Source organism: Belonocnema kinseyi, chromosome 9, assembly GCF_010883055.1.
Source record: "Belonocnema kinseyi isolate 2016_QV_RU_SX_M_011 chromosome 9, B_treatae_v1, whole genome shotgun sequence".
Lineage (NCBI taxonomy): Eukaryota > Metazoa > Arthropoda > Insecta > Hymenoptera > Cynipidae > Belonocnema > Belonocnema kinseyi.
Window position 1 is genome coordinate 103,717,852 of NC_046665.1, and position 27,227 is coordinate 103,745,078.

The following is a 27,227-nucleotide window of genomic DNA, read 5'->3' on the forward strand; positions in this document are numbered from 1 at the left end:
ACGTTATTTCAAATAAAATATTGCTACTAACCGCAGCGCTCCATTTAAGAATTTGCGCGGGAAATTCAATTCTCTATTTTATTTTTTTAACAGATTATCCTTCCTGTATTCAAATAAGAATACATTTATCCCCAAAAATCATCATAAACCTTATTAAACGGATATTTCTGCTTTATTTTACCTCAAATTTGGCTATCCTAGCAATTATAAATAATTATGAGGAGCTTCTTGCAAAGCTAGCAAAGAACTCGATCCCTGAGGTTAAAAAAAAAGGTAAAGGAATTGTGAATCGTGTTCACTTTCTCGGTAAAATGCGTGTAATTAGCGGCCGAGTGCAGGGAGTCCCGATTTTTCATTTCTGACAAGGAATTGGATCCAAGCTTGTTGGATTGTAAGAAGAAATTCTCCTGGCGTGAAGCTTTTTCTCGGTCCCTTTTTCATGTTTCGGCTTCCCTTTGGCGTTTGCCGCGTTTCTATGGTGTCGGAAAACTTAGAAGGCCCCCCTGGTGTACAATGGTGGGCCCTGATGCCCTGATCGAACCATCTTGAGCCGAAACTTAGGGCGGAGGGAAGTTTTGCTCGTTAGTAGGCATGGGGGCGACTTTGGAAGATTCGGCGGGACCACCTCCGGGGTTTATGAAGAACCGAGACGAAATGCAACGTCAAGGGATAAAGGGAAGACGACACTGCAGGTTTGTTTGTCGGACTATTATGAAAAACGAACTGGAATGCCGAAAATTTGTTCAGTCGGGTTAACGCTCAACCCAAGTCTCGAATAGACTTTTTCCAGAGACTAATAAAGACTATTATTATGTATACAAATCCTATTGACAAATCTTCGCTAAATAGTATTCTTTGTTTTGAGAATCTCTTTTTGGAGTCGTTTATTTCAACACATTTTTATACTCTGAATGCGATATAGTGGTGAGATCTGCAGTCGATGATTATCAGAAAATTAATTCATATATTCTGATTCGGTATTGTGGAATGTTGCGTTGCGATAACACTGTCACCTATTCTTTTGACCTGAATAGTACCTATCTCGAGTAATAAAGATATACACAAATGTCAGGGTGAAGAGAATTACATAATTTAGTTGAAGTTGCAAATAAGAGAATTCCTGACACGTACAAAATATAATCTTGCAAAAAAAGGAAACTAGGCGCCTGAGATAATTACAATGAACACAACGGTTCAGTAGTTAAATCTGAGGTAAAAAAAAAGGAGATTTTTTTCTGAAAGAGCGGATTTCATTCATAAATAAAACCAAGTTTTCTAGACATTTTTGTTTATTAACATTTTTTAAGCAAGCTTTGAAAAATCTGTTGAACACCTTAGCACTTTTTGATAAAAATACATCAGAAAAAAATTCAAGATCAAAAATGGTACAAATCCTTATTTCCATCCTTTTTAATTATTTTATTATATATTAAGATGGATCCTACAGAAACTTAATTATTTTTTTGTGAAAAAGTCACTATTTTGTTGAAAATTCGACTTTTTTCAAGATGAAAATTAAACAATATGGTTAAAAGTTGAAGTACTTTGTTAAAAACTAATTTAAAAAGAATTCTCCATTTAAGTTGAAAAGTGATCTCTGCTTGAAAATGTACCTATTTTGTTGAAAATTCAATTATTTGGTTGGAAATGAACTACTTTATTGAAAATTTTCATTTCAAATTGAAAGAAACAACTGCTTTGTAGAAAAATTCTTCTTCTTGACAGGAAAATTCAGCAATTTGGTTTATTTTTTTATTTTTTGACTAAAAAATCAACTATTTTGTTGAAAGTTCGCCTTTCTTGGACGAATTCAACTATTTTTTACTTAAAATAAAAATATTGTTTACTTCAAATATCAACTTCAAGACTTTTCATTGAGAATTAATCGTTTTTGGTTTAAAATTCATTCAAATAATCATTCAAGTTGAAAATTCATCATTTCGGATTGAAAGTTCAACTGTTTTGTAGAAAATATCCCTTTTTGGCTTGAATATTTATCAACATGGTATACTGCTTATTTTTTTTGATTGCAAAAGCAACGGCTTTGTTGTTAAATATTGATTTTTTCGTTGATTGCTCAATGTAGGAAAAAAGTAATCTGGTTGAAGATTCGTCTTTTTTTGTAGAAAATTTAGCTTCTTGGTAGAAAATGTACCTTTTTGTTTGAAAATGAAAATTATTTAGAGCTCAATTTTGAGCGTATAAATTTGAATTTTTTTTTAACGAAAATTCAACTATTTTGTTAAAAATTCAATTGATTGGTTGAAAATGACCCTTTTTGTAGAAAATTCATTCTCTTTGGTTAAAAATTCAGCTGCGACTAGAAGAAACTTCTTCTTTTTTGTTTGAAAATTCAAATATTTGGTACAATATTATACTTTTTTTTAAATTCATTTTTTTATTGAAAATTAATTCTTTTAAATGAAATTTTAACTCAATTTTTGGTTAAAAATGTATCCCTTTATAGTTGAAAATTTAATATATTTAGTTAACAATGTTAAAAAAAAATTGAAACTAAAGTAAAAAATTAAGCGTGATTTATATTTTTTTCTCTCTTGACTAAAGAATCTGTCTTCTTTAGAGATTCATCTCTTTGGTTGAAAATTTAACCATTTTGTTAAAAAAAATGTATTATAGTTGAAAACGAATGTTTTCTGAATTCACATTTTCGATTTCAAAGCTAAACTACTTGTTAGAAAATTCATCTCTTAGACTTAAAAATTCAACCCTCTGGTAACTTTTTTTGGTTGAAGATTCACCATTTTAGTTGAAAATTAATCTTTTTGGTTAAAAACAGTTTATTTGGCTGAAAAGTTAATTTTTTTTTAATTCAACAAGTTTGCTAGTCATCCTTTTGGTGGAAAATTCCACTTTTTGTCGAAACATCGTCTTTTTGGATGTGAAAATTCGACTATGTTTTTGAAATTTGTTTTAAAGCTAATTTTTTTAGTTGTAAATTAACTTTTGTGTTAAAAACTAACATTTATTGTTTAAAGATTAAACTGGTTTGTTAAAAATCCATCTTTGTGGCTTCAAAATTTAATAATTTAGTAGAAATCCCATTATTCGGTTAAAAATTAAGTTTTTCATTGAAAATTCAACTGTTTTGTAGAAAATTCGTCTTAGATTTTTTGTTGAGAATTCATTATTTTTGGTTGATAATGCAACTACTTGGTTAAAACTTCATCTACTTTGTCAAAAATAGAATAATTTGAGTCGCAATATTAGGAATTTGAATGTAATATTAGTACCAACATTATACTTATTTTGAATAATATTTTCACCTATTTTCATAAAAAATCTTATTGCCCCTGTTTTTAGAGCATTTTAGCCTGCGTGAATCCTGTTTCCTCTATAAGATGTTCAGATTTGCAACTACAGAATTGATTGATCTCTCAGATTTAGTTTCTCTACAGAGTCGTCACCGATTTTTTTGCGTTCAACCATGTTCTTCAAATCTACAAAATTAGGAAATATTTAAAATTGGTATCACAAAAAAATCTCTTCCAAAACGTCTGGTTTTTTAATGTCTTGAATCGAAACCTAGTGAAAAAAGGGGTTAAATTGGGATTAGGGTTGAAAAAAAGGGACCAAACTGTGATCCCTGTAATTAGATTATCGCAGTTAATCGTTAATTCGCGGCAATTGTAGAGAGAAGAAGATGAAATGAAAGCGGGTTAAGACTAATTGTTGTATCTCGAAATCAGGAATTAGCGTAGCGCGAAAAAGCCTCTCTCGTAAAACGTAAAAGGGGCAAAGTGTTATTTTAGCACTTATGTATGGTGAACATTAGGAGAGTAAAGAATTTATGATTGTGTAATGCATTAATGTGAAACGCTCGCTTACGACAGATAAACTGGTTAGGGGTTATTGCACGGCAGAGAATGAAATGTCGGTGTGGAACTCGAAACCCGTTCATGCAACATATGATGACGATCTGAGATATAGAAAAATGATAAGGAGGAACAGACTTTCAGTCGCATATAGCACGTAAATGGGTTATTCGCGTGTTTGTACTTGGTTCGCCATGCAATGCGTGCACGAGATCCCAGAGAGGTCCCAGACAGGCAGCAACAGCGAGTGATAAAAAAAAATTCAAATACACACAGGAAAAGCGACGTTGAATGGTGCCGATCGGGTCTTAGCAAACACAATAAATCTACATTTTATCGTTTCAAAGACTTTATTTGCCGCAGTTCTATTTTCGTTCTGCTCTTTCATACTTGACTTACTCAAAGGGCGTTAATTTTCTATTTAAAAGTGATCACAGGTACTTACAATTCAAGTTGAGAACTTAAATTATTAATTAATTAATGATGATAATTTCTGGTAATTTCGTTTTGTAGGTTTGTAACCATAAAGCAAAACTCTGGCTAATAAATTCTGTTTTTTTTTTCCGGTCTTTCCTAGTCATTCCAATTTTACGATTTAATTCATCAACACTTTACAATTTTCTAAACTAAACTTACATTGGCAACTGATTCGAAAGTGTTTCGATAATATTTCAATGGAAAACAATGTTGAATTATTAAAAAAATGTAACAATTTCAGAAATAAATCCTTAAAAGTCAGTTTTGTTTGAAACATTCAGAATTTAATTTTTTCGACTACTGAAATCCTCAATAGTAGCGCAAAATTGAGTTTGAGGTGTTTAAAGTAAAAAGCCGTTGTAATTAAAAAAAATTAAATTAAAAGCCTGCAAAATAGAATAAATTCACATTTGCGGCAATTTTAATTTTAATATAGCGTTTGAAATTGAGAATTTTCGAGCTCTATCGAATCCGATTACTCCCAAACCGTGAACTAATTTGGAATTAAAGATTTGCAATCAACGATCAATAAACTATTTCTTTAGCAAATTCAACTTACAAGCTAGTAACATTGAATTCAAGAAATTAATTCATCAAATCCATGTATTAAAAAAACAGACGAATTTTCAATTAAAGAATTGGATGTTTGGCTAAAAAAGACGACTTTTTAAGCAAATAATTGAATTTTCAAAAAAATTATTAAATTTTCAACCGAACAATTAAATATTTAACTAAATAGTAAAATTATTAACCAAATACTTGAATTTTCTACCAAAATTGATTAACGAAATTTCATCAAAATATAGATTACTTATCGATATTTAAATTAAATTTTTGTAATAGAGACACTTAACGATGCGTTCCAATTTGCAGGATTTGCTTATTATTATTATAAGAGTTATTTTAATTGAGTCGAAATAATTTTACCTCAATTACCTGCAAGAAATCTTTTATTTAAATGTTTGTAAAAACAAGGTATTAACAATTAGCAATTTTAGAAATGTATTACTATTTTTTGATTGTGTCTTTCCCTATTTGGAAATGGTAATAATCAAAATAGATAGTTCATAATCACTCACAAAAAAATTCTACAAATCTATGTTTTAAAAATTAAAAAGAAATTAGACATTAGAGTACCAAATATTAAAATTTGAATTATTTCTAATTCGAATGGCACCAATTGAAATGGTCTATTACAATTTAAAAATATATATATTTTCAATCCTGAAGTTATTAACAAAGCGAAAGGGGTTTTACATAATAAATTTTGACTCAATAAAGGCATCACTGATTATTCATATTCTAATGATATCTGTAATTGGAAATGAACATTTTTTCAAATTTATTTTGTTTCTGAATCGAACTTAAAGAGCTCAAAAAGAGGGAAATAGGGTAATTTTTTCGCAAAGAAGGGGGAAACTTTGGAAAAGAAGAAACATTTCCTTTCAAATGTAGAACAGAAAAAATGCTTATTTTTTAAAAATTGGATATACTAAGACCGTTGAAAGTCCATTTGCGGTGATATAAAAAAGCTCGACAAAAAATAAAACCGGTTAAATAAACCATTTTTATGTTAAAAATCGTTCTCAAAATCAAAATTATTTTATCATTTAAACAATATCATAATTAATACATCATTAAATTGTAGTACTTATAAGATTAATTAAATATTTCTTTCCCAGATTTATTATAATTTGAATTTAAAACTACAGTTTTCAATGATCTTACACTCAAATTAAAAATAGTTCAAATAGAATATATTAAATTTCGAAAATAGTTCATTTTTATAGATCAGCTGAAAAATGTGTAGCTATAATGCTTTATTTATATCCTAAATGGTCTCGTATGAAATCGACCAAATAAACATTTGTGTTTTTTATCGGCAAGATTTATGAATAAAATTTGGGGCTTCTGAACAATCTTATTCAGATTTAAAATGCAATTGGTTTAATTTTTAACATTTGACTTTCAATTATTAAAGTTAGAATATTTAACTTTGCAAGTTAATCAACTTGGAATATTGCATTTTTTATATTTTCGAACTATTCCAATTTCATACGATAGAAATTTGGATTCACCACTCAGAAAATCGTTTGGTCCTGACAAGCTAGCCAGCACCCGATTAGGGCCCAAAAAGACTGACTAGAATATGAGGGAAAAAAAGAAATATTTTCCATGTTTATTTTTCGCTTTTGGCACTTATAGACATCCTGGCTATGTTTGGAAAGGCGCAAAAAGATATTTGTGTAAAAAAGGTTTTGGCCATAATGGGCCAGCTAGCACCCGATTAGGGCCGTATAGATTTGTCAGACCATAGCCTAGACAATGCCTATCAAATGATTAAAGATAAAAAAGTGAAACAGAAAGTAAGCTTTTGCTCAATGAAGAGATGCAGAAAGAAGAAGAAGAAGAAGAATTGAAGAGATGAAAAATTGTTAAATTCGGAAGAAAGCCTGGAATTCCCGAGGCATTGGCGGCAAGTACAAAGAGAGCGACAAAATAATTAAAGAGCAGAAGGTTAAAGCATTTGTGCACGGGAAAGAACTGTTTTCTTAAGGAGTTAATCCTCTTCAAACGGTTAACGCCTTTTATGCTAACTGCCTGCCGCCTGTATCTAACGAACTCACAAGGGTCCAATAATGAAACCCCATTCGTGGGTTCTCTGCACCCTCTTTGTATCCCCTTCAATTAAAGGGGAGCGACGGAGGTGCTCCATTACCTTGGAAATCACCCCCTTCTGTTTGCATGCCGGGGGGAAATAAAGAGAGCGTAATGCAGGCGGTTCTTTCGCAATCGTCGCATACCATACCGCACCGGCGGAAACCTTTGATCGTCGTAAAACGTAAATTCTTACAACGTGACTCGAAAATCTTCCTTCCCGGACTATACCTATACCTACACCTATATAGTCATATACCTACATAGGTACTCTATCCATATAGAATATAGAGTCTGCTGCAGTAAACTCTTTTTTATTTCGCCTCGTTATTCCTTTTCCTTCTTTTATTCTCTCCTAGCGTTATAAAACGTCGCGAGATTTACAACCACGTGAATATCTTCTTTCTAGGTACCGGGAAAAAGGAGAGATTTCGTATCGAAGTTAGTGCTCGATTGCTGGAATGTTGAAGAGCAATAATGGTTCAATTTGAAGCGATAGGGGCGAGTGGGCCAACTTAAAGAGTGACTTTCGTTGGACCACCCACTCAAACGACTTTGGTGGTCCAAACCTTGTAAGACGAGTGAGTATAGAATTACAACTTTAAGGAATTCCATACTTTACATTTTATTCCATTTTAACTACTCATTTTTAAGTTGTTTCTTTTCAAAGTTTATCCTCTCCCCCGCTTAATCCAATTTTATGGGCGGGCAGTGCGTCAAAAGCATTTCAAGCTTCGATGAACGCCAAAGTCACGTTTCAAATTTTGCTCATTTTTAACAACAAGCCTTTGGAGTTAGACACAATGCATTTTTGAACTATTTCACCCCTTTTCTTTCATTGAGTCTTCAATTTAATCAACCCCTAATCCGACTTTATTCGCTAAAACAGGGTGGCCACTTTTATCGACGGATAAAATTTCCAGTCATTCAAACTAAAAATTCAAACTGTTTTGGCCGAGAATTTTATTCATTTGAAGAAATCAAACTAAACTGCAAATTAAAGCAGCAAGAATTGATCTCTTCTGAATTATCAACTTTCCAAATTAAAGCTTAATACAAATTTTATTTAATCGATTTGTTAATTGATGATTTTACTGCCAAAATATAGGTACTATATTGAATTCTCAATCAAATTAAAAAATTTTAAGATTTCAAATCGAAATATATTGCATTTTGAAGATAACAGTCAAGTTTTCAAGTCAAAAAGTTTAATTAACAAGAAAATAGTTGACTCTCTAATTAAAAAATTGAGTTTATATCCAAATAGTTGAATATTAAAACAAATGGTCAAATTATAAATTAAAAAAGATTCTACTTCAACCAGAAATCATTTTCAACCAACAACAAAAATTTCAACCAAATAGAAGAACTTAAAAGAAAATTAGACGAAATTGTTAGCAAAATAGTAGCTTTTTTAACCAAATAGTTTAATTTTCGAGACAAAAATACGAATTGTTTTGGAGAAAGTTAAATTTTTATCAAAAGGTTCCATTTTCAACAAAAACAGATGAATTTTCAACCATGACAGATGGGATTTTAATCCACAAGGAAAAATTTTCTATCCAATAAGACGAATCTTCAATAAAACACTCAAAATTTCGCCGAAAAATGATATCTTTTAACAAAATAATTGAATTTTTAATCAATTAGTGAAATTTTCAATCTAGAATGACAAATTTTTTGCTAAACGATCGAAATTTTCAAACAAAATGAAAATTAAACCACCAACAGTTGCATTTTCAACCAAATAATTTTTTCATTTGCAAACACAAAAGGATTAATTTTTTAAAATACAGTTGAATTATGAACCTGAAAAGGTGAACTTTCAATACAAAATCATTATATTTTTAACAAAACAATTTAATTTTTAATAAAATGGTTGAATTTTTAACAATAAAAAAATAACTTTCAACCGAAAATAGTTGCATTTTCTTGTTGGGTTCTACTAATTCAGTTCGCATTTAAGTGAAACCCCGACAAAAAAGAAGTTTCTTTATATAAGCTATTAGATTTTTTTTGTATTAATAATTAAAGAAAATTCCGGGTTCATGTAAAAAAATCCCAGTATTCCTGTCCATTGACTAAATTGAAAATTTGTCATCAATTTCTACCTAAGACTTTTCAAAAATGGTTTATATTTCATTTTAAATTATAGAAAAAAATTTACTTCCAAATATTCAAATATTTAAACGATCCACTTTAAAATCTTCGGATTTCGAAAGAAATTAAATTAATGTAAGTCTTCAAATTAATATCAAAAAATTATAAAATTTTGTATTAAAAAACGTCACAATTACTTCACATTTATAACTAAAAAGTGTAAATAAATTCGGTTTAAAAAGCCAAAGTTGTACATTTAAAAAATAAATTCATTATGTTCTAATACAAATGGATTCTTTACATCTAAAAAGCTTTCAAATCCTTTAATTTTGGTTCTAAATCGTTTTTTAGTCAGAAAAATATAGACACCCTTCGAAATAAAATTATCATTGATAAAAAATAAACCAGATATATAAAAAGAAATCTTTGGCGCTCTTTTTTTAATTATCTCGTCTTGATATTTAGATTTTTTTGAACTTTGTTCGCCTAAAACTGAGAAAGGGCCTCCAAATTATATTTTCTAGCCAGAAAGGAAGTGCGATAAGATTCATTTGTCATTTCTAGCCCCTAGCCGCTAGCGATCAGCCGAGTGTTTATTCAGGACAAAGTCCTGTCTCGCTAACGTTCCTTTTTTCCCTCCCTTTTTCCTTTAATCTTTCCGACAACTAATCTCGCCAGCAAGAGGTTGATCGTCGATGGACTTGGAGCTGCATTTTTTATTTTTTTTTATTAGAGATCCTGAGAAGTTTGCTACCTGGTAACGCAGTTTTGGAATTAATTGAATGGGACGATTCTTAGATCCCATTCATGAAGTCGATGCTGGGTAAAGTTAGTACAACCGGTGGTTGCTGGAAAGGATAAGTAGAAGAGAAGTGGACTCAGAGCGCCAGGGAAAGTGCAGTGGTAAAGGTTTCAACTCGGAGAAACCCATTCCGCTCAAAAATATTTTACTGCAAGAAGAAGAATCTCGAATTCATAATTCCTCAAAACAGAGTGGCCGAAGAATTTCATTGTCGACATTCCTTATTTTTTGACTAATTTCCCACTGATGAATTTTTCATTTCCCCTGACCATTAATATTCCAAGGCCAGCATTTTACCCGTTTGCAACATTTTTAAGACAGAATATCTTATAAACGGAATGAAACAATCAAATTTAGGAATAAAATTTTTTAATTTATTTATTTTAAAAAGAGAGATGGCTCTGCTACCACAAAAGAAGAGTTTTTAATCCAAACGGACTTATTTTCAAAAAAATCATTGGATTTTCTGTGAAAAATATGACTTTTTTTAACAAAACCGTTAGATTTTTAAACAAATCGGTCAACTGTAAGTCTGCGAAAATGAATTTTGTACTAAACGTAGTTTCATTTTCAACAAAATGATGCAATTTTTTAGAGCAAAGTGCAATTCTCGCTATAAAAAAATCAGTTTTCAATCAAAAATGACGAATTTTTTGTCCAAATACTTCAATTTTCTACAACAAAGAGGAACTTTTTACAAAAATTTTTAATTAAAAACAAGAAAATTATTTTTTTTTCCAAACAGTTGCATTTACAACCAAATAGTTGGATTTTTAACCCAGTTTGACGAAAAAATGACTTTTTAACATAACTGTTACATTTTTAACCAAATCGTTCAATTTACAGCCAATGTTACAGCAAAATGGTCGGATTTTTAATAAAAAAAAGAATAAACTTTCGTCAAAAACAGTTCTCAAATCAAGAAGGACAAATTTTCAACAAAAACTTTAATTTTCTTCCAAAACAGACGACTTTTAAACAAAATAATTGCATTTTTAACCTAATAGTTTAATTTTTTACCTACAAAGAAGTATTGTTTAGAAGAAAGTTGGAACATTTACAAAAAATATATAAATTCTCAATCGAAACAGATGAATTATCTTCTAATTAGATAAGAGGTCAACAAAAAATTAAATTTTCGACTAAAAACAGGATTTTTTAAAACAAAATAGTTGAAATTTTAATAAAATACTTGAATTTTCTACCACAAAGACAAATTTTCAATAAAATAGTGCAATTTTTAACAAGAAAATTAATTTTTAACCAAATAGTTGCTATTAAAACCAAATAATTGAACATTACTGTAAAGAAAAGATGGATTCTCAAAGAAAAATTAAATAGTTCATATATCAATTTAAGAAACAAGGAATTTTCGACAAAATAGTTAAAATTTTGACCAGAGATGAATTTTATAATAAATTTATGATTTTTCTAAAGAAAAAGGCAAATTTTCAACCCGAAATTAAAAAATTCTAAAAAAAGAGTTAGTTTCAACCAAACAGTTGCATTTTTAACCAAAAAAGGTAAGCCAAGAAAAGCTAATTAAAAAAAAAAAAGTTCATTCATATATCAACAAGAAAGGATCTTAATTTGACATAAAAAACAGTCAAATTAAACTTAAAAAAAAAACAGAATTTTAAACAAAATACTTGGATTCTCAATCAAATAAAAACTTTTCTAAAACAGACGAATTTTTAAACCAAAAAAGGGAAATTTTGAAAAAATAGAGGAATTTTAAATAAAAAAGAAAGACTTCTGAACAAAATTGTTCAATTTCGAGCCAAATCAGAATGTCCATGATTTTTGGAAGATTTTTTTTTAATCCTCGTCTTTCCCGGGCAACTAAAATTCCCCACTTTTTCCTTATTTCCAGGTTTTTCCTGACCTACGGGCCACCCTGTCCATCCCAAATGTTAATTACTTGGAATCATTAATCCGATTTATTGTCAGATTTAGAATTCCTATCAAACTTTATCTATTTTTTCCTTTGGCTTTTATTGGCTCTAAAGTCTAAAGATAAAAGAATTATAATCATCTATTTCTTCATACTTCAGACCAATTTTGATTTACGACATCGAAATAAATCTAGCGGAATTAGTCAAAGAGTCAAAGTTACACCGTAAAATTCTCAAGATTCTAATCTCCTTGATATGTTTGTGCTCTTAGCAGCTACTGAAGTCGGAAAAATAATGTTCTTAAGCCTTAAGAGACATAACTCCATCTGCTTTAAAGCGACTTTGTCCTGCCTCAATATTTCAAGAAACGTTTATTATAGATATAAAAAAAAAAAACAAGTAAACCTGCTTTTCCAAAATCGAATCCATTTATCCAAATGAAAAAAAAAAGATTAAAGGTAACCGACCAACAAAAATGGTATCCATTAAAACGATTCCAGTTTTGGATCGGCGAAGAGAGAAACCGGCTCTGCGATTTTACAATTAATTTATTATCGTTAAGAGACCGCTTCTGTGTCAGGAGTTCATATTTTTATTTTTATAAGTTATTTACAAATTAAGGTAATTACTGTTGGACGCGTTTAAAATTCAATAATATCAATTTTAATTGAAAAAAATAAATAGTTTAGAATATACAAGACCAATGTCAATTATAGCTTCTGGAATTGGAAATTTGTCATAGAAATTCTATTTAAACAATTTGTAATATTATAAAACTTTGTATATTTTTTCAAAATGATTGGTGCACAATTATCCAAATCGAATTAAAAATATATAATTGGATAATACACTTTTCAAAATTCAAGAATTTAAAATTTTCAAGATTTAGACAAATTTTACGTTAACAATTTTAAAAAGCGATGAAATCGGCATTCTAAAAATTAATATATCAATATTGGGAGAACTGTAACTGGCAAATGTTTAAAATTTGAATTTCAAATTTGAATTATACCTTCAAAAATAAGAAATTCGACAAAGAAATTCTATTTAAAAGTTTGTAATATTATGAAATTTGGCAAATTTTTAAAATTGAAAGTTTCAAAAGGATCAATTTTGAATTTAGAATTCTTGCTATTATATCTTTTAATATTAAGGATATCGAAATTATTATGCAAACCGAAATTTAAACATAATTAAACTAGGATTAAACTTTTCAAAATTCAACAATTTAAAATTGGAATTATTAAAAATTAGATGAATTACAAGTTAAAAATTTTTAAAAGTAATAAAATGGACACGTTTTAATGAGTATTGAGATATTAACAATAATTATTATTATTATCGGGTTAATTCCAAATGGAAAAAAAATCAAAATTTTAATTTGAAATAACTTAGATTAGACAAATTTAAATGTTAACTTCTATAATCATAAATTCATAAAAGAAATTCATTTGAAACAATTTGTAATATTATAAAACTAATCAAATTTTCCAATTAAAAACATTCAAATGGATCAATTTTGAATTTCGTATCCTTAAAACAAACCAAACATTTTTGAAAATAAATTTGGAAATTAGGAAACAAACTCAAGTTTGAACATTACTGGTAGACAATTAAAAAAAAGCAAATTGGTCGGTACATTTTTCAAAATTCAATAATATAAAATTGGCACTATCAATATCCAGAAAAATTATTGATTAACTGGAAAAAATGATAAAATGAACCTTCTGGTAATTAAAAAACGTCAATATCGCGACACTTTCAAATGAGAAATGTGCAAAATTTGAAATTACTTTTACCAATTTAAATTTTAGCTACCGTAATAAAAAAATTCATCAAAAACATTATATGTTAACAATGTATAATGTCATGATATCGATTGAATTTTCAAATTGAAAAATTTGGGATGAATCAATTTTGAATTAAAAATTTATAATCAAATCTAAAAATTCAAAATGCATAATTCAACAACAAGGGTTAACAATTTTTTAAATCTTACATTATACTTTTTAAAATTAAACAAATTTAAAATCGGAACTAAGGAAAACTAAAATTTGAAAAAGTTATCAAATGGAAAATGTTTCAAATTTGAATTAGAAAGTACTTGATTCGTATTGATTTCAATTGAAAATTGTTTACCAATTTAATATTCCACTTCAAAACGCTACTAATTTTCAATTGTATTTACAGACCTACATTTTTAATAATTTCAATTTGAATTTGTACAATTCTGAACACGAAAATTTTAATTTCCCAAAGGTTTTCAGTGTTCTAAAATTTTAATTAAAAATGAATTAGAACTAACGAGAAAAGCCCTAGAATCAGTTTTTCATCTAAATAGCTGCAGCATGACGATGACATAATAAAAAGTGTATGAAACTTTGGACTTAAAAAATGAATTTAAAGTTGACTGATGTCTTTTCTGCAACCTAAAGAAAAACAACAAGCAAGAGCTATCAAGGCCTGATTAAGATTCGAAAGCGAAGTTAAACTCGGCGTCTAAAGGAGCAGAGGAGTATAATTTGGAAGGTATTTGCTCGGAAGATCAAAGGCAATCGTAGTAGTGGCCTAGTCACGTTCTCTTGATCTACTCGTTTATAATAGAGCCGATTTCTTCGCCTCTGGCAAGCCAGGCAAAGAACGAGCATCTAAGCTTGGCATAAGACATACGTATAGAAGCCCAGGAGCGATACTATCAGCGATCAGGGTCTTTGAAACCGGGTCTAAATCATTTCCGGAGAGGAGAAGAAATGAGTTGAAGAGCTATGGACGCGGACCTTTTAATCCTCCTGGCATTGACTACGCGGAAGAGCATCAAAAGATCGAGAATACATCAGTTGGAACTAGAATAACATGAGCTAGTGAATCTAGTTCAAGAATATCATCATAAAAACTAGAACTAAGATCAACTAGAACAAGGATCAACTAGAACTTAGATCTACAAGGTTGAAGGAAGAATAAGAGGACATGAGCATTACCAGAAAAGGACTTGTAGTTTGTGAACCACTTTGTCCGGCACCACCTCACAAGTCCGGTAGCCATCGGATCATTGAATCTTTTCCTTCGTTTGTTGTTTTCCCGATTGTTGCTCCCTGGATGTCTCACGCGTGCCGCTATCTTCAAAGCACAACTATTTACGTCTCCATCTCTCCTGGTCCTTTTGATCTTTCCAAATTTGGCTACTCCTTTCTTTTCAGGTTCTTCTGAGTTCTCTATCTCTCTTCTGGAATCCCACTTTTCGTCGTCACTTCACTCCAAACTTGGATCAACACCCCGGGACGATGCACCACTCACACCTTCTGCTGAAAACACTCACTGAGATAGAGAGGGAGAGAGAAAACGAGAGTCAGGATGAGAATGAGTATCTGAAAATCCTCTCGGTATCCTTGGCACGTATCGAGAGTCCCGATATTGGAATTCTAGTGTGCACGTGGGTCCTATTTTATCTACCCTTCCCCTGGAGGATTTATTCTCGACTCTGGATTCTATTGTTTACTCGGAAACGCGGTCACGAGGAACTTCCGGAAGTTCTATCTCCGGGAGGGAAGAGAGTGATCACTGATGACTGATCGGTACGAGTTAGATCGAGGGTTTCTGATGGTTCACGAGGGTCCAGAGCACCACGACGCTACTACATCTACGGTCGTTGTTTGACTACGGAGATCGTCCTCGCGTGAACCACGTTCCCCGTAGTTCCTCCTCTATGTCGGCTCCCCTCCCTTCTCTCTTCAGGGACGTAGGGAGGTCACTGGGAGCCACGGTGACCCAAAACAACTCCTCGACAGCCACTCGGAAGCACCATAAGTTTCCTTCTATAGATCCCCTTTGGATCGAGTTGCAAGCAGTGACAGAATTTCATACATAATGTTGATAAGAAGCCATTCATAAAGCCGACCAGAAAACTTGCTCACATTGTTAATAATTGAAAGGTGGCAGTACAGAACTAGATAACCAACAAAATGGGAGTTTTTCGAAAGATTGAAAAAACATTCTGCCGATTCTAATGCCCTTTTTAAAGATAAATCAAAAGTCCACTCCCAAGCCCAACTATTGCTGAATTGAGGCCAACAAAGTTTGATCAAAAAAAGTTATCCAGTTTCGAGGAAATGAATGTGGAATTTGACAATTTCAAAGTGGCAATAAACTAAAATTAGGCCAGGCTTCACGGCAGATTGCGATAAAAACTTCCAATTTATAGTTTAAAAATAAAATCATGCTTCCGATATATTAGATACAAAATTGACTAAATTAAATCAGCAGTATTATAAATTTAGAAATGTTGACGAAAACTTTTCAAATAATTAGTGCACAATTATATGATTAATATTTAAAATTGGAACTACATATATTGAGAATTAGACAAATTTCAAGTAACAGTTTGAAAAGGTGAAAAAATGTACATTTTTTAAATTTAAACATCAATATCCACTTACACAAATTTAAATAGTAGCTTGGAAAATTAGGAATTCGTAAACAATTTTTAAAGAGAAAATAAAACATTCAGTAAATTCTAATTTACTATTTAAAGATAAAACAAATGTCCACTTCCGAGCTGAAGTTTTTTTGAACTGAGGCCGAAAAAGTTTGATCGAAAAAAATTATCCAGGTTAGAGGAAATGGATGTGGAAGTTAATAATTTCAAAGTGACACTAACCTAAAATGATATCCGACTTCACTGCGGATTGCGACAAAAAATTCTATTTCCACTTAAAAATAAAATAAAATCACGCTTTCAAACTATTAGGTTTCTGAATGCAGGGAAATAAGGTAAATTTCAACCTTAAAAAAATTAATTTTCAACAAAATAGTACAATTTTCAATAACAATAATTAAACTGTCAGTTTAAATAATGAAATTTCAACAAACAAAAAACTAATTTTTGACTGGAATAGTTTCATTTTCAGTTATACAAATTAATTTTTAAAAAAATTTTATTTATAGTCTCTTGTGAATTTCTTATGAATTTTGTAACCAATAGTCGAATTTTCAACCAAAAGGAGTTTTTTTTACCAAAAAAGACAAATTTTCAATACAATACATAAATTTTCAACAAAAAAAATGAATGTTCAACCAAAAATAGAAAGGATAAATTTTCAGTTAAAAAAAATTTTTTAATAGCAAAAAAAACTAAGTTTCAATTAATAAACGAAGACGAATTTTCAAATAAAAAAATAAATTTTCAATAAAAAGAAGAAAATTTTTAACCAAACAGGTCAATTTTCAAACCGAGAAATTTTTAACCAGAGAGATGAAGTTTCAACTAACGAGATTATTTTTCTACTAAAATATATGAATTCTCAACTAAACAGTTGAATATTAAACCTAAAAAAATGAATTTTCGACAAAATAGTAATATTTTCAATAGGAATAGTTAAACTTTCATTTTAAATAATTAAATTTCAACAAAAAAACAACGGATTATCTACTGGAAAAAATTTTTTAATTCTTATGACAAATCTTCAACATTAAATTATTTTTTTAAACCAATATTCGAATTTTCAACCAAAAAGAGTTGTTTTTTTTACATACAAAGACAAAATCAACCAAAAAGTTGAATATTCCACAATAAAGATTTAATTTCTACCAAAAAAGATGAATTTTCCATTAAATAGATACATTTTAAAACAAAAAAGACAAATTTTTAAGCAAGAAGATTAATTTTCTACGAACAAAATGAATTTTGATAAAAATACATAAATTTTCAACAAGACAGTTGAGCTTAAACTTTTATTTTTCTGGTTGATAATTCATCCATCAACTAAATATTTCATCAACTAAATATTTGAATTTTCAAACATGAAGATCGAATTTCTACCAAAAGACGAATTTTCAGCTACATAAATTTACAAACAAAACGACAAATTTTCAAGCAAGAACCAAAAAAATTAATTTTGAACGATTTATTAGAAACGAATTTTCAACATAACAGTCAAATTTTGAACCAAATAGTCTAATTTTTAAATAAAGAAGATACGTTTTCAACTAAATAAGGAGTATTTAAATTTTCAGATAAAAAATTAATTTGCCACCAAACAATCGCATTTTTAAAAACAAAAAAAAAGATGAAATACCGAAGATCATAGATGAATTTTTGAACCAACAACACGAATTACCAACGAATTGTTTGAATTTTCAACCAAGAATGTTTTTGTTTGGTCAAAAAAGAAAAATTTTAATTCTAAATGTTGAATTTTCAAGCCAAAGAGACGTTTTCTCTCGTGTTTTAATTACAAAGTAACTTAATTTTTAAATAAAAAATATGAATCAACAATTTTTAATTTTTAACCAACTGGTTTAATTTGTTTTAAAAATAGTTAAAATTTCAACCCAAAAAGACGAATTTACAACAAAACAGTTGAACTTGCAACCAACGCAAAAATAACTTTTATTAATTCTTAAATTTTTAACAAAATAATAAAATTAACTCCAACTTCAGATTATCAATAATTCCCTGTCTTTATCAGGTTGTCATTGACATTCCCTGACTTTTCCTGACCAGTTTTAAATACACTGATTTTCCAGAAAAAAATTGTTCAGATACATTGTTAATAAGCCTTAAAAGTCTATAGAGAAAATACATCATTACTGGATAAATTTTGAAGAGAATGTTGTAGAGAAATTCTTAAGGATGTACGCTACGTATAATCAATCTCAAAACACGTCTATATTTAAAATGACTTAGAAAATCGATAAAAATAGATCTATTTTTAATTCCTACAAATCTTGACGAAAGTTTCTAAGCGTACTTCAGAAAAAATGCAGGTTAAAATGATTTATTTAAGAGCAGTTATTTAGAATTTTATTTGTTGTTATCTCCTTTAAGGGAAAAATTATAATTCTTTTTTAATCCTGATGATCAAGACCTCATTATATTCTCTGAAGGATTCTCTACAATTCTTTTTGGGTAGGGTTTATTAAAAAGAAATGATTTAGTTATTATTGTTATAATCAATGATAGTTTAAATTTCAATAAAACCCACCCAAATAGAATTGTAGAGAATTCTTCAAATAATAAAATGAGGCCTTGATCATTAGGATTAAATAAAAATTGTAACTTTTCCCTAAAAAAATAACAAAAACTAAAACTCTAAATGTAAAAGGTCGGAAATTCGAAAATAAAATTATTAGAAGCTCCAAAGGTTTATAAACGCAATTGCGATAATAATATTTATAATTGTGAAAGTTATTATTTCCCTTTTCCTCGTTTCGAAGCTCCCCCATTGAATAAGAATGAAGCCCTAGTTTATCGATTCCACTATTCTATTGCATATTCCCCTACCCCACAGTAATACACTTTACAAGTTTACAGTGTTTATACCACATGAAGTGTTCACCCCAAAGGAAATTATATATACAGTCCATGCATAAATCGATAATTATTCATAGTGGGTGTAGTTTCAAGGGGTGAACATTCACAAGTTTGGATGTATAGCAGTTATCGTCAACCGGGGGGACTCGAAACTATAATAGTTTTTACAAAATCATCAAAGGCTTAGTAACTTTATTTTCAAACTGATATAGAGTCCAATAGGTCACGCGATGGATGTACTTTATATGAATAAATAAATATACATTGATTTGCCAAAAATTAATAGTGCTAGAAATGTCCACATCTCGCATCGATCAAAGGATGGACTACCCAAACTTTTATATATCTCTCGTGAACAAGTAATTAAAAAATATTGAAATTATTAGCTATTGAAACATTTTCAAAAAGTAATAAAATCCTTCCCAATCAGGTTTTTTTGAGACATCGCGTTTAAGTTATTCACAAATAACCTAAATCCGATGGTTCCGGAGCCCATCGCTATGCCGGGGTAAATCGCTACAATAAATTTGACAAATCATCAAAGGCTTAATAATTGTATTTTCAAAATGATCTTGGGCTCAATATATCACGCAATTTCTCTACTTTATGGCACGTATAAATAAATAAATGTATACATTGATTTCTAAAAAAATAATAGTGCTAAACATGTTAAAATCTCGCATCGATCAAGGATGGACTACCCAAACTTTTATATGTATCTCGCGAATAAGGAATTAAACAATATTGAAATTATTTGCTATTGAAACACTTTCAGAGAGGAATAATAAAATCCTTCACATGGTTTAAGTTATTCACAAATAACCTAAATCCAATGATTCCGGGGCGAATCGATATTCCGGGGTAAATCGCTACAATAACTTTGACAAATCATCGAAGGCTTAATAATTATACTGCTACAACTGCAATACATGATAAATACACTTTAAACCCGTTTTATATTGATGAAGAACGTTACAATAAAAAAAATAAATGTAAAAAAAGATGAATTCCCAACCAAGTTGATAAATATTCAACTCTGAAATAGTTGAATTTTCAATATAAGTATTTTAGACCAAGAATATTGAGTTTCTGCCAAGAAAGATCAATTTTCAACCAAATACATAAGTTTTCAACTAAAAAAGATAAATTATCAACTGAAATTATGAATAAACAAAAGAGGTAATTGAATTTTAAATCAAAAAGAAGATTTATCAACATAGAAGATTCATTTTCTACCACAAAAGAGGAGTTTTCAACGAAGAAAAAATAAATTTTCAATGAAAAATTGAAGTTAAATTTTAAGCTAAAAAGTCATTTTCAACTAATAATAATATTTTTCAACTAAAATGATGGACTGTGTAACTGGATTAGTTAAATTTACACGTTCAAAAATTAATTTTCAAAAAGAAAAAAAAAAACAATTTTCAAAAAAAAAAAAAATAGAAAAATGTTCACCTGCAATAATTAAATTTTCAGTTAAAAAAAAATTTTCAACAACAAGAACGAATTACTAACAAAATGTTTGATTTTCCAACTAATTTTATGAGTCTTCAACTGGAATAGTTGAATTTTAAACAAAAATGATGAATTATCAATAAAAAAGACCTTCAAACTACAAAAAATACTCATTGTCAAGTGAAAAATATAAATTTTGAAGAAAAAGTTGAATAGTTAAATTTTTCAGCTGAATACAGTCATTTTCAACTGAAGAGATTAATTTTCATCTAAAATGATGTAATAATTAACCGAATTAATTAATTAATTTAATTAATTAATTTAATTAATTAATTTAATTAATTAATTTAATTAATTAATTTAATTATATAATTTAATTAATTTAACCGAATAAATTTACAGTTTAAAAAAGTTATAATTGTATTTTCAAATAAAATGATAAATATTTAAATGAATGAGTTTAGTTGGAAACCAAAAAATATGAATTTTCATCTAAAAACTAAAAATTTGGAATGAAAAATTAAATACTTAAATTTTCATGTAAGAAAATTCATTTCGACCAAGATAATTAATTTTGAACTAAATTGATGCACCTTTACCTGGAATAGTTCAATTTGAAACCAAAATATGAATTTTTGACTAAGAAAATTGACTTTATACCATACGAAAGATGAATTTTCAAATAAAAAGAATGCCTTTCAAAGAAAAATTAAATAGTTAAACATAAAAGTTAAGTTAAAAAATTCATTCTCAACCAAAGAATATAATTTTTCAAAAAAATAGTTCAATTTTTAACCGAAGAGAATTTTTAATTTAAATGGCAAATCTTTAACTAAAAAAAGAATTAATTTTAACAAAAAAAAGTTAACTTTGAACCAAGTAGTTGCATTTTCAACCAAAAAGACGAATTTGTAACTAAAAAATATCTATTTTAAATTAAAAAATGAATAATTAAATTTTTAGCTGAAAAAATTAATTTTCAACAAAGCCATTTTGTTTAAAAAATAGTTTAATTTTCATTTAAAAAAATTAATTTTAACCAAAAAGATGAATTCTTAACCAAAAATGCAATAGTTGATATTTTAACCAAAAAATATGTTAATTTTGAACCATAAATAGTTGAATTCAGCTAAAAGAACTATTTATATTTTTCAATAAGAGTTAAATTGTCAACTAAGAAAGATGTTTCAGTCAATTAAGAAAAAAAATCCAAACAACTTGTTGAAATATCAAGAAAAAATATTAATTTTAAAACAAGATGATTAATTTTCTACCAAAAAGATGAGGTCTCCTTTTCTGTAAATCAAAAAGTGAAAAAATCGATTGCTTCACAGGTAAAAAATGAGCCATTGCATTTTTTGTTGAATAACAATTTCTGTATTATTGCATTTTGTTAAATACTTCAGTAATATAAATTACTAACAAATCATTGACTCATTAAAAATGTTAAAAATACTACTTTAAAGGTTATTTTAGAATTTGATAATATTTTTTCAATTAATTGATGATAACGAACTTGATAATAAAATTAGCAAGTAGATTTTTGGTAACCAATTAAAAAAACTTTTTAAATTCTTCAAATCTTCATGAAATATTTTGAATTACTTACGTAATCTTCTAAAAAATTTAAAAAATCTGTTGCAATATTTTGAAATCTAATGTACGCACCTTTGTGCAATGTTTTGAATCCTTGTGAAATCTTTAAAACCTTTTTTGAAATTCTAATCATGAAACACTAAAAGAGTAACATTTAAAGTAAAACTAGACTTTTGATCAATCGTTCTAGACTTGAATTTGTAATGAAGGAAAATCAAGAAAATTAAATATTTAACTAATCACTTGTTGCTTCTAATTGAAACCAATGAGTGTTCTTTAATAAAATTATCTTTAATCGAAAATACTTCCAAATCCTCCCCAAACATCACAACAGTCACGAATTCTCATTCCAACTGTTTTCCCAGACTATCCCCTAGTTCCATTATCCATCCCTTTTCCAAATATCCTAAAATCACCCTAAATGTTTCGAAACCGCCCTAAAATTACGAAATCACTCTGAGTACTACTAAAGAGAAAAGAGATTGAAGATCCCATCTAAAATCTAGATAAATTGTGAAAGATAGTGATAAACGGTCTATTTAAAAAAAAAACTTATCTTTCGTCACATATTATTCAAAGATTGATAAATTTCTTTAATTTTTTATTTATATTTAAGTATTTAATATTAGAGAAAAATAAACTTGTTATAAAATGTTGGCAACATTTTCCAATTCAACCATTCAAAGCTGAACAATTTTTGTATCGAAAAATAATTTGCAAATTGACACACAATTTTAAATTAGGAATGTTTGAAATTAAAAATTACAGTGTCAAAATTCGACCATTTTTAACTTAAGCGTTCAATAATTTATAATTTAAAATTGAAAGCTTTGAAGATAAATAATTTTTATGTTCTATAAAAATAGAAAGTAATTGTTAAGAAATATTACCACAAATTATATTACCTTAAGTCGAAAGCCTGATAGTTTAACAATTTGATTTTAACATTGAAAGTGTTAAAAATGAGATAATTAAATTTTATGCCAGATTAAACAAATTTTCAAGACATTTTTGATATTAGTCTTATTATTAATGTTTTAATTTCAATTATCAAATGTTCAGTTTAAAATTCTATATTAATTTGACGTTATCCACTTTATAAAGATTCATTGTAAATATTACATTTATTTATAACGTTGTGAATTAAGTCCTTTTTTATTAAAAAAAATTCAAGTAATAATATTAATCAAAAAATTAAAATTTATCCACGTTTCAATCTTTTTCCCGCTTACAAAATAAAATTGTGTACCTAGAAAGGAAGACAATTCGAAAATTCACAATTTCCAACATCTTTTCATTCTCTATCTAAAAAATGTAAAATTAAAATTTTTTCCATTTTTCAACAAAATAAGACGGTAGTAAATTTCCCTGCAAATTCGAAAATTTCTTCGTTAGAAATAATTTTCGGTCAAAGTTTTTGCAATAAATGATTCTTCTTATAAAATGTAATATTTCATAGATTTTTGGACTTTCTCTTATAAAGAAAATAGTCAAAGGTTCTAAAGAGCCGAGATGTTTTTACGTAACCGCAAATATAACCTGAAGTAGTTTCAAGAAATCTCAAAATTCTTTAATTCGAGGCAACGAGGATTATAAACTCGTCCTTTTTTAAGATAAAAATCTCCAACAGTCCAAGCAGGTTTATAGCCATTAAAAGATTTGAATGCATAAAACCTACTACTTCAATATACCTCCAAGCTCTCGTCTTTCGAGTTCAAAATCAGAACTGCTCAATTTTGAATCAACAAACAAAAAATCGAATTATAAATAAGACCACTGCTTACAACAAAACAAAAATAACCTTAATCATTAAAGTTATTCTACAAATGATTTTTTTTCAATTTTGAAAAACTATTGCGACCATAATAAACGCTAATAAAATGTAATATATAAAACGGCGTTATACAATCTTCTACAATTTTTGATGAACTCACTTGAGTATATATTTTTAACAACAATTTAGAAGATCGAAACCCTTTACTAAAGGTTTGAGTTATTTTTACTTAATGTTTAATCTGTCGACAAATCTCGAAAAGTAGATCACTATCTAAGAGTGTATTTAGTAAATAGTGCACAAAGCGATAAGTTTAAAAAATGTTGGGCAATTTTTGTTTGGGTAGCAATAATTTCAAAAGTTGTGAAAAAATTTCATTTTTAAAGATATTTTTTTTTAAACATCCTAAAATATTTCAAATTCTTTCAGATCTACCTTGAAATATATATTTTTTAAACTCTTAAAGTCTTCGAAATCCCTCAATCTGATTATATTCCTTGAAGTCCTTTGAAATATTTGAATTTCTATTAAATCCTTTGATATCCTGGAAAATTCATTTAAATACTTTTTAGAGAATTTGCAATTCTTTAAAATTACTGAAATCCTCAAACATCGTATAAATCCGTAGATATTTCTTCATAATCCTTCGAAATATTTGGGAATCTTGGAATTTTTTTGAAATTTCCTGGAATCTTTTCAAATATTTTAACACTTTTCCAAATTTTTAAAATCTTTGGAAATACCTTACAATATTTGAAATTTTCGTCATATCCCGTAAAGTTAAACGAAATCTGATGATATTCCTTGAAATTCCTTGAAAATATTTTGAAACATTTGAAAATCTTGAAAAGCTTATGAAATTCCTTGGAATTTTTTCAGATATCCTAAAATCTTTCTTCAAAAAATGTAATCTGTGGAAATACCATCAAATATTTGAAAATATCTTAAATTGCGTGACGTTAAATGAAATCTGATATTACTTGAATTTCATTGACATTTTTTCATCTATAAAACTTCCTTGGAATCCTTTAAAAGTTTAAAATGACCTAAAATATTTCCAATCTTTTGACATTTCTTAAAATTTTGTTAAGCTCCTGAAAATCTCTTGGGAATCTTTAAAAATACCTGAAAATCTTGCAAATACTTTGAAATCTCTTCAAAATTTTGAAATCTTTGGAAATGTGAAATATTACTTTTAAATATTTAAACATTCCTTAAAAATAAATGAAATCTGATATTCCTTGACATTTTTTAAATATCTTAAAACTTCCTTGGAATCCTTTACAATATACCCTAAAATATTTACAATCTTTTGAATTTCCTTAAAATTTTTTAAAGCTTTTAAAAATTCCTTGGATACTTTTCAGATATCCTAAAATCTTTCAAATTTTTGGAAATACCTTGAAATATTTGAAAATCTCGTGAAAATAAATGAAATTTTTCCATTTCTTGAAACTGTCTTAGAATCCTTTAAATTTAAAATATACTCTAAAATATTTTCAATCTTTTGACTTTCCTTGAAATTTTTTAAAGCTCCTGAAAATTGCTTTGAATTTTTAAAAATACCTAAAAAATTTTTTAATACTTTGAAATATCTTCAAATCCTGTGAAGTTAAATAAAATCTGATAAAATTACAGGGGATATTTTCAGATATCCTGAGATCTTTTAAATATTAAACATTTTTGGAAAAACTTTCAAATATTTGAAAATCTCTTCAAATCTCTTGAATTTAAATAAAATCTAATATTATTCCCTGAAATTCCTTGAAATTTTTTTAATCACTTGACACTTGCTTTGAATCTTTTAAAACACCCTAAATTATTTGCAATCATTTGACATTCCTTGCAATTTTTTAAAACTCCTGAAAATTCCTTCGAGTCTTTAAAAATTGATGCAAAATCCTGTTAAATAAAACAAGAATTCAACGATCAAATTTGAACAACGAAAAAACAAAAACAAACTCATTTTTCTTTCCTCTTTTTTATTTTTGTCCGAAAATTTTATTTGTTTTTTTTTTCAGATTACAATAGGATTTTTGTTTTTGTTTGTTCGTTCTGGTCCAAAATTGTTCGTTGGATTCTTGTTTTATTTAACAGGATTTCGCATCAATTTGATTATTGGACGTTGAATGGGATTTTTAATTTGGATTTTGGTCTTATTTGAATTTCTTAAATTTTGATCTTTAAAAATACCATAACATTTTTTTAATGCTTTGAAATCTTTTTAAATTCCGTAAAGTTAAATGAAATCTGTTGATATTTCTTGAAATTATTTAAAAATTGTTTAATCTCTTTCATCTTCCTTTGAAGCCTTGAAAATAAACCTTAAAATATTGCCAATCATTTGAAATCTTTTGACATTTTTTTAAGTTTCTCAAAATTTCTTAGAGTCTGTTAAAATACCCTAAAATCTTTAAAATCCTTTGAAATATCTTTAACTTTTTGAAACTTTTTGTACTTTTTGTACGGTAGCGAGACCTGGACCTACCGAGAACAGGATAAGAGTAAAGTTAACGCGTTTGGCATGCAATTCCTGCGGAATATATGCGGTAAAACGCCAATGGACAAAGTCTGATCAGAGGACTCTAAAAAAATGTGGCGTAGATAATACTCCGTTTCACAGTAAATACCAGAGATATTATTTACCTGAAGTTGGATAAAAATGCTGCAAACGATTAAGAACTACAATTGTCCGACGATACATAATTTTTATCCGCCTCGTGATAAAAGTGATCTGCCGTTGGATAATTGTAGTTTTCAATGGTATGCAGCGTTTTTATCAAACTTCAGATAAATAATATCTCGGGGATTTACTGTGTTATTGATGAGAGTGAAAGAAATTGGTTGAAGTTGTTTAGTCATTTCGAGAGAATGAAAGGAGAACAATTGATGAAACAAGTGTATTTATGTAAAGCGAATGGTATCGTACCCAGAGGCAAACCAGTGAAAGATTATGGGAATGTGTGAATGAGACTCCAAGGCGCAGAGTGGCTGTTTTAATCGAAGAAATAAATTCCCGGTCATTTCCTGGTTCGAAAACATTTTTCACGATCAATGAAATAAAAAGAATGAAACTCTAAAGCTAAAAAATTGTCTACTTGAGGTAATAAAAACTGAGCTGCAAATGAAAGGACTCAAAGTGAAACAATTAAATTTTGAACTTTTAAAAGTTTCCAATTAAAAAATGTTGTATTCAAATGCTCAATAATTTATGCGTATATAATTGAAGGTACTAATATTTTTCAATATAAAAAAATATAAGTCCGCGTTATCATTTTCAATGCTGGAAATTAAAAAATCAACCAATGACCTTTAAAAATTTCAAAAT

General features: G+C 28.3%; 1 protein-coding gene across 3 annotated transcripts in view; it reads right to left on the reverse strand.

Annotated features, from left to right (window-relative positions):
• Nucleotides 1-27,227, reverse strand: part of LOC117180369 (protein naked cuticle homolog) — an 83,504-nt gene that overhangs the window by 16,669 nt on the left and 39,608 nt on the right. The window contains exon 1 of one of the 3 annotated variants that reach the window (XM_033372840.1): nt 14,744-15,392. The exons of the other annotated variants lie outside the window; for them this stretch is intronic. Coding sequence (XP_033228731.1) covers nt 14,744-14,807 — 64 coding nt within the window. The 5' untranslated portion in view covers nt 14,808-15,392. Of the gene's footprint in view, nt 1-14,743; nt 15,393-27,227 lie in introns of those variants that run through there. 3 annotated transcript variants of the gene reach the window in all.